The following is a 12,015-nucleotide window of genomic DNA, read 5'->3' on the forward strand; positions in this document are numbered from 1 at the left end:
GGACAGGGTTGGGAACCACTGCTCTAGAGCAGTGTTTCTCAACTCGGTCCTGGAGTACCCCCTTGCCAGTCAGGCTTTCAGGATATCCACAATGAATATGTATAAACTTGATTTGCATACACTGCCCTCCATTACATGCAAATTTCTTTCATGTGGATATCCTGAAAACCTGACTGGCAAGGGGATACTCCAGGACCGAGTTGAGAACCACTGACTGCTCTAGAACAGGGGTAGGCAATTCCGGTCCTCGAGAGCCACAGGCAGGTCAGGTTTTCAGGCTATTCGCACTGAATATGTATGAGAGGGATTTGCAGGCACTGCCTCCTTGAGATGCAAATCTATCTCATGCATGTTTATTGTGGATATTCTGAAAACCTGACCTGCCTGTGGCTCTCGAGGACTGGAAATGCCTACCCCTGGCTTAGAACAAGGAGTGGGGTTATTTCAGGTTGTAGTTTCTAAATTGTGTGTGTCTATGGGGGGGAGGGTCCCTTTTTTGAAATATGTATATTGTGTTAGTGTTTCTGTAAGATTTATAGGCGTGTTTTTGTAGTCCTCTGTGAGGTGACTTTTCATTGCTATTCGCAGGATATAAGATTTGAAAAACCCCAAGATGCAGTAGTGAAGTTGTCTGTAAAGGTTTATCCCTAATTAGCTGAAACAAATCTACATTTGTAACTTACAAACGGAAGCTTTGCTGCTAGGGTGTGGGGTGCATATAGGACTATTTTGATGCCAGCCACTACTCGCTGTTTGCCTTGGACAGTTTGTTCTCCAGAATTGAACCCAGTGTTTTCTCCGCCATGTTTCCCTGTGCATCCCTCTATCCATCTGGCTCTTGAGAACTCCCTTGTTTCATGTTCGGCAATCTTGAGATTTAGATTTGATCCCTCAAGACTTCTCTCCTGTTTATCCACTTTCTTTGGATTCTTGTGTCCAAGTACATTAACACCACATCTCTTGTGAAGCCCATATCCAAAGTTTGTTCGGTCACATCCTGTTTTATTCTGTTCTAGGGATGTGTATAAGTGGCATCTTAATCCCAAATTCTTTCTCTGCAGAGAGTGAAGACAGCAGCCTGTCCTCTGTGCCTGAGACGGAGCATGGAAAGGAGCTGAGAGTGGAACAGACTATACCACAGGATGGCCAACGGCTTTCTGCGAAGGGACAGGAGAAAGCTCCGGCATCCTTATCCCCATCTGACGATCCTAGCTTCAACGGCAAAAAGAAAGTAAGTTCAGAATGATAACTTACCTCTTACTGGTTTCCGAAACTATGGTGATGGTTCCCCCTCTCTGCGTCAGCTAAAGTTGCAACTGTGTTTGTGAAAATGAAGATCCCAAAAGCAGGCTAAATGTGAGACATCTTAATTAGACCTAGGCAGGGCTTCTCAGTTCGGTCCTGAGGACACACTCATCCAGTCAGGTTTTCAGGATCCTCACAATGAGTTTGCATGGTCCCCATTGTGAGTTTCCTGAGAACCTGACTGGTTCGGTATTTCCTGGGTTGGGAACTCCTGGGCTAAAGAAATGCACATTGGATGAGCTGACAGTTCCTTGTAGCTCGCTTCCCTGTCCATCTATGGTCTACAGTGCCACAGTTTTAAAACTCTTTAGTATCTGGAAAACAAAAAGGGGGAGGTGATGTGTCTGGGTTGTCCTTTACTTTGTTAATCTGTTTAGATTTCTTAAGGATTTTGGGGAGAGAAAAGTGCCAGAGACAAAGGGAGAGTTTTTGGTGTCTGGATTAACCTCTGAGCTGCTGCTGCTGTCCCTGCCATGAAGAGAGAGAGAATTTCTCTCAGGCCAATGCAGAAAACCTCTCTGTGTACACGTTGCAGGGGTGTCAAAGTCCCTCCTCGAGGGCCGGAATCCAGTCGGGTTTTCTGGATTTCCCCAATGAATATGCATTGAAAGCAGTGCATGCAAATAGAACTCATGCAGATTCATTGGGGAAATCCTGAAAACCCGACTGGATTCCGGCCCTCGAGGACCGACTTTGACACCTGTGCGTTAGAGGGTGAACGATACAGAAATGGCTTCGGAATGGGAGTCTGCTTGCGCATTGACATGGCGCACAGCTTATTAAATAGATGGCAAGTAGGCTAAAGCAAAGAGGTTTTTAAGGGAGCCCAGTGTGAGAAATTTACCACCAGCATTGAAGGGTTTGCTTGCTCTCTGCATCCGGGTATAAGAGGTAAAAGACCCCCCAGTTATTTCCCTTCTTTCCTCTCCTCCCTCCACCTGCACCCATAATTAAAAATACACCAACTACCAAGGATTTTTTCTTTATATCCCCCCATCCCAGTGCAATTTCAACGGTAGCAGTGATGCCCACTTAACTCCTGCCTCCATTTCACTATCTTGGAAAATGACACTGCATCCTGGGATGTGCAACGTGAACCAGTATGCCAAATAAGGAAATGTTTCCCTTATTTGGTAATCTCTGCCCACACTACCAAATAAGGGAAAATTGACCCTGTGCGATATGCATACCATTTTCCAAGGTTGTAAATAAGTAGGAGCGAATGGGCGTTGCTCTTGCCTTTTGAAGGTACACTTGTGGGAAGGGGGTCTGGGGGGTTTGGGAAATGTCTGAAGTGTGGGGGGGGGGGGGCAGTAGACTTAAAGAAAATTCCCTGGTAATGTTGGGGTTAGGGGGGCTGCCAGGCTACTAGGGACATGCTTTTCCTGGTGGTGGTGGTGGGGGATGCAAACCTAGTGGCTTTTTGAAAAGAGATTCCTGTCATTGCATGAGCCAATCACCACCCCACACACTAATAGGAAGGGGGGATATTAGCAATGATCTGTGGATTACTGACACAATTTTAACCTTGACCATTCCTTGACGTACTGAGCTGCAATATATATTTTCATTAATTTCCCAGTAGAAGCCACAAACTCAGCCATGGGTGCCTATCTCTACCATGTGGCTTTCTGCATTTGCTCCTCTGAAATCCCAGCTGCTAGGATCAGCCCAACTAATGCTCACAAGGTGAAGGGATCAGAAGTGCAGATAGCTCTCTGGAATAATTCTGTTTTATTTTGTATCAATGTAGAAGAAGAAGAAGAGGTCTAAAAAGAAGAAAAGCCCAGAATCTCTGTCATTCAGCTCTGACCTTGACAGCTTGAGCTCCATGGTAGGAACTGATGGTGACAAGTTACACACCGGAGAACTTGTGTCCAGCCAAAGAAGCACCGACATGTGCACTGGAGCTACGCCCTGCCAGGAGACCACAATTGCACCAGGAACTGATACGTGTACCAGCCACAACACCTCCATTGGTCAGAACTGTCCCACAGAGGTGGAAGTCTCCCAGTCTTCAACAGGTTCCTCGTTGTCTGCACAGGTGTCTTCTCATCCGTTGGAGGAACAAGAATTGGCCGCAGAAAACCAAAGGAAAGAGCATCAGTCAGCCAGGCCAGTGTCTGTAGAACCCTCTGAGGCTGGCAAAAACCAGGATGTCCACGTTCCTGTTCAGGAGGAAGGGGAACGTCCAGGGGAGACCAAAGACACTAGTGGTGACCCCTCGCCAGTGGCAGGAGTGAGAAAGGAGGATGACGCGGGAAATAATCTGAAACCCGAGAACTCTGCTGACCCACAGAAAGAGAACAGTTTACAAGGCAAGGGCAGGGAGAATCAGAAACGCGGAAAGAGCAAGGGTGAGCATGGAAACGCCACAGCCGCTCCTGAATCAGTGTCCAATACAAAGATGCCCGGGAACAAGAGAGAAGTTCCACGTGAAAAGGCCCAGAAAGATGAAGAGGAGTCTGAGAAGAAGAAGAATGAGCAGAAGAAAGGCCAGGAGTCCAGACGACAGGAGGAGCACTCGGGGGTAAAGGTAACTGGTCAGATGAGGATTCCCTGAAGACATGGGGAGGGGAAGGTCTCTGACATATACGACTCAAACGTCCCCTTCTGAAGGTGCAGGGTAAGGGAGGGTGCTCCCCCCCCTCAACACACACATTTCTCCCTGCACAAACCTTCATCTACAGCGGAGGCTGCATTGTGTGGTTTTAGTTGGGGAAACGTCATAGTTGATGTTGCATGTAAGAACTTGGTGGTGCGGGTAGGGGAGAGTTGTATCCATTGAAGTTTCTGGACCCTCGGTATAGTTATACTGGCATGGGAGCTGTGATCTAGAGCAATGGTTCCCAATCCTGTCCTGGAGGACCACCAGGCCAATCGGGTTTTCAGGCTAGTCCAGGGATCTCAAACTCCCTCCTTGAGGGTCGCAATCCAGTCGGGTTTTCAGGATTTCCCCAATGAATATGCATGAGATCTATGTGCATGCACTGCTTTCAATGCATATTCATTGGGGAAATCCTGAAAACCCGACCGGATTGCGACCCTCAAGGAGGGAGTTTGAGATCCCTGGGCTAGTCCTAATGAATATGCATGAGAGAGATTTGCATATAATGGAAGTGAGAGGCATTCAAATCTGCTCCATGAAAACACAATTGGCCTGGGGGTCCTCCACTGATCTAGAGCAGAGGTTCCCAAACCTGTCCTGGAGGACCACCAGCCAGTCGGGTTTTCGGGATAGCCCTAATGGAATATGCATGGAGCAGAATTGCACCATTATAGTCCAATCTGAAATGTTGTTGTTTTTCCATCTTAATATTTTTATTGAATATCTGTCATTCCATTGTGTTTAACTGGACTTGTTTCTGGCGGAATGGAATGTGATGCATTTGCCACTGGAGACTCGTTCTCATGGCCTTGTAAAAGGGTCCCAGGATGCCCCTATTTAAAGGCCGTCATCTTAGGCATGGAGCAAGTGCCCTCTCCTCTGGTGGCAGCTTAGATGCTTCCAATATCTTTGTATTAATTTTTGATACAAACATGCACAACAGTCTATATAATCCATTTCAGAAAGTATCGACCACGCAGTCCCCATAAAAAACCCCTCCTTCCCATATCCCCAGATCACCTGGATGAGACGTGAAAAGAATCCAGCCCAGATTAAAATAAGATCTTTACCCTTATGATCCCCTCACAACACCCCATTATGTAGATTAGTATAATCACTAGTACCCCCTCTCCCCCCTGAAACTGAGTATACTATTAATTGCTGATAAGCTAGGAAACATTCAGAAACCCACCCCCACACACACACACCAATGCTGAATGTTGGTCACAGTTCATTAAGGACAAGCCTTAAGAAACACGAAATGGTCTCTATTGGAAACAGGACACTAGGCTTAATGGACCTTTGGTCTCTCCCAAGATGGCAACTTTTGTGTTCCTATGAATCTAGGGTTCCCATATGAACCAGAAAATGTTTTTGTGGTTTGGGGCTGTTTTTCACCACCAGAAAATCACAGTAGGCTTGGGGGGGAGGGGAGGGAACGCTAGCTTCAGTCTGGTGGGGTTGGGGTGTGGGAAGGGGCACATGTTGATGGTGGCAGCAAAAGTCACCAGATTGGGAGGGTTTGTAGCCATGTGGGGGGGGGAGACTAATATAAACAGAGACTCCCATTTTGGGCAATTTTTCAATTTACAAAATCATAATCCAAAATATAAAACAGAAAAAGGAACCCAAACTTGGCCAACCCTTGCCCCCCCCCCCCGAGAAAGCATAAAAGCTATGCTCTGCGCATTTTTTTGTTCAGCCGACACTCTTCTCCATTACCCCCACCACCAAGCAACTAATTCAAATGGGTCCATTTGACTTGTGATGTATCAGAAGTTCCTGGAGTTGCTCCAAATCGCGAGTCACTTTTTCTCTTAAAGTCCAATCCCTTAATGTTGGGCTCTCTTCATCAGATGTTATCGCTTCAAAACTCTTGTGTTCAGATTCTTTGGGTTCCACTAGTGGTGTGTATATTCTCCATGCTTTCCCCGTTACTTGGGTCTGATGCCTGTCTCTGTCTCCCTATAGAAGGGTGAACAGGGAGATCAGGAGAACTCGGCAGAAGAGCCGGGAAAAGATGTCCCAGCTAACCAGAAGGAGACGAGCCGGCCGAAAGAGCATGCTCAGAGGTGTGGATTTATTTCTGTTTCAGATTTATAGCCAACTGTTCTTACGGGAGTGGAGTAAATGTAGCGTAACGTACCCAACCTCATTTGAAAACCGTAATAAAATAAATTCACTCCCATATTAAAATGTTGTTTCTTTAATGAACAGGTGAGCAAATTGTCTTGCTTTCTGGTGGGATAAAACATAGGAATTGGCTCTGAGTAGTTTATTTACCTGGATCAGTAGGGAAAAGCTTTGTTTAAGGAGCAAAGGCTGTAGCTTTCTAAGGCTGCAGATGGTTAACTTTGTCTTTGTCATTATCGATAATAATAAATCCCTTAGTAGTGCCTCCGCATGCGCAGTACACCGCCGAGCAGGGAAGCGTCTCAGCGCAGTGGCAGCAGTCCTGACCTGCCAACCCCCCTTTCATTACCCAAAGCAGCAGTGGAAGCGCTGTAAACAGGCTACTCGCAGCAAACTCTGGCAGGGCCTTTCCTCCATCGCATCACTTTGGATGTGGTAGAGGAAAGGCCCTGTTGGGGCTGGCCGCGAACAGCTTGTTTACAGCACTGCTACTGCTGCTTTGTGTAAGGAATGGGGGTCAGGACTGCTGCCGCTGCTTTGGGGCTGGAGCGAGGGAAGAAGGTTGGCGGATCAGGATCGCTGCTGCTTTCGGGCACAGAGGGAGGGAGGAGGGGTTAGTAGGTCAGGACCACTGCTGCCACCTCGGGTAAGTAGTGGAGGTTCAGGAGGCCAAACCCATTCGGAGCGAAGGAGTGCAGATGCGGACCAGATGTGTGTGTGGAGGGTTCATCAGGGTGAAGGGTTGGGGAGGGGAGATGGATGGATGTTAGAGCCTAAGTGTGGAGGGGGAGGGTTTGAAGTGGGGGAGATAAAGTGACCTAGACCATAAATGAGGGTGGGATGGGAGGAACAGATACTGGACCTACAAATGAGGGTAGGGGGTGATAGGGAGAGGAAGAGATTGAGGTGGGAAGGGAGACAAAACTATTTTTATAGTAACTCTCAAGCAACCAAAAACTACAGTTATCCAGTATCTACCAATCCCCATGGATGCCGGATAACTGAGAGTCTACTGTATTTAGGAATATTCAAGGGGGGGGGGGTTGGCAGCTTTTGGGGCAAGCCTGCCCAAAGATTCAGTGCAGTGGTCAGAGAGGAGATAGGTGGGGGAGTCAGGAGCTGCAGAAAGTGGTCTGAGGATACCATTGGGGGGTGGGGTTTGAATTGGTGCAGGCTCTGGTGTTGGGGTGTTGTTGGGTGAAGAGGGTTAAAGTGGCAGATGTTGGAATGGGGAAGGGGCAGGGGAGAGACGACAGAAAAATTGGTCCTGGGGTGGGGGTACAAGAGAAAGGGTAAAAAAAGGAAGAGAAGCTGGGTGGGGGTGGAATATAGGGACAGGAAGGACGGATAGGAATGGAGCTGGGACTGAAAGGGGGATAAATGCAGTGGAGGATTTAAGAGGGCCAAAAGGGTGCAGACGACTAAGGAAATGGTGAAAGGTGAGGTGGTGGGACTGGGATCAGTGGGAGGCGTGGCATGGGTGGGGTCAGGGTCAGGGTAGAGGTGGGGGCTAAAACACTTGTTTATTATTTAATGCACAATTTTTTCTTTCTTTTTTCTGGTGCAGTTTGGTGGAGAGTGGGAATGCGGTTACCGTCTGGTTTCATGCCATTCTCTCAAAGGATTTCAAGTTTGATCCTGACAAACACAGAGTTGTGATCAGGGCAGGGGGAATGAAAGGCTATACAGCTTGGAAAGATGATATCTGCGAGATGAGCGTCACAAGGTAAAGAAGAAGCCTTGTGATACATTGGGGGTTGAAGAAATCACCACGTTAGCGGAGTGTAGATTATACCAGTATTGGGTTTAGAGGGTCTCTTGAGCCTAATATCCTGTATCAAACAGTGACTGATCCGGGTCACAAGCTGTCGCCACAATCCCTGTGGGGTAGACCCATTTTATTTCTGCTCATTCGTACCCCATTCCTAATAGTGGTATGTGGACTTTTCCTCCAGAAATTTGTTCTTCAGGTATGCCATCTGTTTGTTTATTAAGAGAAACAGGAAATGATGATGTAGAAATGTTCTTTATTCTACAAACACTGACGTTCTATGCAGATTCCACCATAGAGCCAGGAAAGAATGTCGTGATGACAACCCAGATATACTAATTACTTTGATTTACATCCTTCAGCAACAAATTTCACAGCTTAAATTTTAAGTTGAGTGAAAAAAATACTTTACAGTGCTCCCCCGCGAATTCGTGGTTTGCGGTCATTTGCGGTATTTTCCGACTATGAAGGGGAGGTAGGAGAGGGCAGCCAGAGCACCAGCGAGTGAAGGAAATCACTCGCTGTATGCTCCAACCGCCTCTTCCTGTACTAAAGTCGGGCCTCACCAATCAAGAGCCATAACCTGTTTTGTGTCCCTTTATTAAAGGGGTGGTGGGTTCCCATTCCCTTGTATCGTTTTGCCTTTCTCTGGATTTTGTTAGTGGTAGGTTGACCAAAACTAAACTAAAACTTAGTTTTACAGACTCGGAGCTCAACTCGGTTTACAATAATGTAAAACTTAAAGGTGCGTTGGGGCCCTAACGCGCGGAATAGCACACGCTAAAATGCCGCACACGCTAAAATGCCACACACGCTAGCCGCTATCGCCTCCTTTTAAGCAGGTTGTAGTTTTTCGGCTAGTACGCGCTAATCCGGTGCGTGTGCTAAAAACGCTAGCGCACCTTTGTAAAAGGAGCCCATAGTACATAAACTTGACAAGGAAAAGTCGACTGAAATAGTTAATTTCCAAAATGTTTAGCAAACAAAAGTTTTCAGAACTTTCCGGAATAAAGCAAAAGAACCTAAACTTCTTCATGTAAGTGGTAAAGCATTCCAGAATTCGGTTAATTTAAAAGCAAAAGAATGACGAAATCTCTTAAAGGTTCTGTTTTTACTACTGAGAGAGGGAAAAGTGTAGTTACTTACCTGTAACGTAGGTTCTCCGTGGACAGCAGGATAGTCAGCCACATATGGGTGTTGTCCCAACACCTCCCAATTTGCGGATAAGCTCCAATAGCTCAGAGAGATTTTTTTGTTTGTTTGTTTTCTCTGAGCATGTGCAGTGCCCGGGCCCCACTGGGCATGCCCGAGCCCTACCCATTTCCCCCTGCTTCCCCCTAATCCCCAGGATGTTCCTAGCTGTGGCCGAGTCGGCCGTTTGGGGAGGCGGGTGGGTTGTGTGGCTGACTATCCTGCTGTCCACGGAGAACCTACGTTACAGGTAAGTAACTACACTTTCTCCTAGGACAAGCAGGATGAGTCAGCCACATATGGGTGACTCCCTAGCCGAGGGATGTACCGACTGGACCTGCGCCTTAGCGCTTTGTGCATCCCTCGCCTGGCTGTGGAGGCCGAGCCGGGCAGGGTAATCAGGCAAAGCAGGTGAAGTTGTGGAAACAAGGATTTAGATAAAGTGCTGTGTTAACTGAGCAATAATACTCACAGAACAGTGAACTGGTCAATGACAATCAATGAACAGTGAGAAACCAACTAGTCAACAGTGACAATTCGTACTTGCATGTGAGAATTCATACTTGCCTATTCCACTTTCAGTCTAGACAGGAGTGCTGGAAGACCTACTTAACTCATAGAACAGCGAAACTGGTCAATGACAATCAATGAACAGTGAGAAAACCAACTGGTCAACAGTGACAATTCGTACTTGCATGTGAGAATTCATACTTGCCTATTCCACTTTCAGTCTAGACAGGAGTGATGGAAGACCTACTTAACTCATAGAACAGCGAAACTGGTCAATGACAATCAATGAACAGTGAGAAAACCAACTGGTCAACAGTGACAATTCGTACTTGCATGTGAGAATTCATACTTGCCTATTCCACTTTCAGTCTAGACAGGAGTGCTGGAAGACCTACTTAACTCACAGAACAACGAAACTGGTCAATGACAATCAATGAACAGTGAGAAAACCAACTGATCAACAGTGACAATTCGTAACTGGTCAACAGTGACAATTCGTACTTGCATATGAGAATTCATACTTGCCTATTCCACATTCAGACTAGACAGGATTGCTGGAAGACCTACTTAACTCACAGAACAGTGAAACTGGTCAATGACAATCAATGAACAGTGAGAAACCAACTGGTCAACAGTGACAATTCGTACTTGCATGTGAGATTTCATACTTGCCTATTCCACATTCAGTCTAGGCAGGAGTGCTGGAAGACCTACTTAATCAATATCTATAACACCCTACTTGATCAGTGTTTGTCGATAATTATAACCCCCTACTTGATCAGTGTTTGTCAAGGCTGTGCTAGTGGTTGCTGTCCCTCCCGGGAGGGAAGAGCCACTTCCAAGACTGCTCGGCCGAATGCATTTGGAGCGTGGAATGCTATGTCGAGGCAGTAGTGCTTGGTGAAGGTGTGCATGGAGGACCAAGTGGCTGCATCGCAGATGTCCCCTATTGGTGTGTGGTGCAGATGAGCCATTGTGTTGGCTATGGTTCTGCGCTGGTGGGCGTTGGCTCCCACCTGCGGTTGATGCTGCGCTTTTCTATAGGTGAAGGGGATGCACTCTTATATCCAGCGCGAGCGCCTGCGTTTGGTGGCCGGAAGTCCTGGTCTGTTTTGGTCGTAGGAGACGAACAATTGAGGCTTGTCTAATCTGCTGCATAGTCAGGGCCCGCACACAGTCCAGGAGGTGTTGCTGAGGTGGCAGTGTGCCTCCCTGTGGGGAGATGTAGAGTGCCGGGAGGCACGCTGAAGCCACCTTCGGCAAGAATCGGGGGTGGGTTCTGGGTACCACCCTGTTCTCATGAGGGAGTGTGTTGGTAGACACGATGGTCAGGGTTTTCCCAGCCAGGAATACAGTATCTGCCTCCCCCAAAGGTTTGAAGGGGTCAAGGTGAGATGATGCGGCCCCAAGTTGAGGTCCCATCCGGGCAGTGGTGGTCTGACCGGTGGGTGCAGATTGGACAGTCCCTTCATGAAATTTTGTGATTCCTGGATGCCTCGACACTGATCTGTTGTCTAAGCCAGTGTTTTTCAACCTTTTTTGGGCAAAGGCACACTTGTTTCATGAAAAAAATCACGAGGCACACCACCATTAGAAAATGTTAAAAAATTTAACTCTGTGCCTATATTGACTATATATAAAGTAATTCTCTTGAATAGGAATCAAATAAACACAAAGAAAGTATTTTATAATTACTTTATTATGAAATATTAAGTAAACAGAATAGTGAAAAATTATAAAATACTTTATTCAGTGCGAAACCTGGGCCTGTTTGGCTGAACACAAAGCTGATATTCTGGCTGGAATCGAAGAAAGACACACACGTAGCTCTTCGTCAACAGCTCTCAGTCTCTCTCTGTATTTGGTTTTTATAGCATACAAAAATAGACAAATATACCCTCCATCCTTTTTATTAAACCACAATAGCAGTTTTTAGCGCAGGGAGCTGCGCTGAATGCCCAGCGCTGCTCTTGACGCTCATAGGCTCCCTGCGCTAAAAATCACTATTGCGGTTTAGTAAAAGGTGACCATATTGTAAAATATAGACAGCAGATATAAATTCAGAACTGTGCATAGTAAGTGAAGGGAAGTTTTCATCTCTGGGAATTTACCCAGTTAACTATTAAGTTATTTGGGCAAATTCCTTTGAAAACTGTGGTAATACTGCCTCCACTTTGCTAAATTTAAAATAAAATCATTTTTCCTACCTTGTCTGGTGATTTCTGGTTGCACTTTCTTCTTCTGACTGTGCATCCAATCTTTCTTCCCTTCTATCAGCCTGTATGCTTTCTCACCTCCACACCTCATTCCCTCCCCCAACTTTTTCTTCCTCTCTCCCTGACCTTTCTTTCTTTTTTTCTGTTTCTCTTCTTTCCTTCTGTTTCCCTGCCTGCCCCCTTTCTTTCTTTCTTTCTTTCTCCCTGCCGTTCTCCAAGCCACTGCCACTGCCATCGGGGAACAGGACCCACCAATGGATAACAGGCCCCAAAGCCGACGC

The 12,015-nt window shown here is 46.6% G+C and overlaps 1 protein-coding gene across 1 annotated transcript in view; it reads left to right on the forward strand.

Annotated features, from left to right (window-relative positions):
• The window catches only part of RNF213 (ring finger protein 213), a 194,263-nt gene that overhangs the window by 6,930 nt on the left and 175,318 nt on the right, over nucleotides 1–12,015 (forward strand). The window contains 4 exon segments of the mRNA XM_033962240.1: nucleotides 1,062–1,231; nucleotides 3,059–3,841; nucleotides 5,885–5,985; nucleotides 7,614–7,772. Coding sequence (XP_033818131.1) covers nucleotides 1,062–1,231; nucleotides 3,059–3,841; nucleotides 5,885–5,985; nucleotides 7,614–7,772 — 1,213 coding nt within the window.

The sequence above is a fragment of the Geotrypetes seraphini genome, chromosome 10 (assembly GCF_902459505.1).
Source record: "Geotrypetes seraphini chromosome 10, aGeoSer1.1, whole genome shotgun sequence".
In the NCBI taxonomy this organism is placed as follows: Eukaryota; Metazoa; Chordata; class Amphibia; order Gymnophiona; family Dermophiidae; genus Geotrypetes; species Geotrypetes seraphini.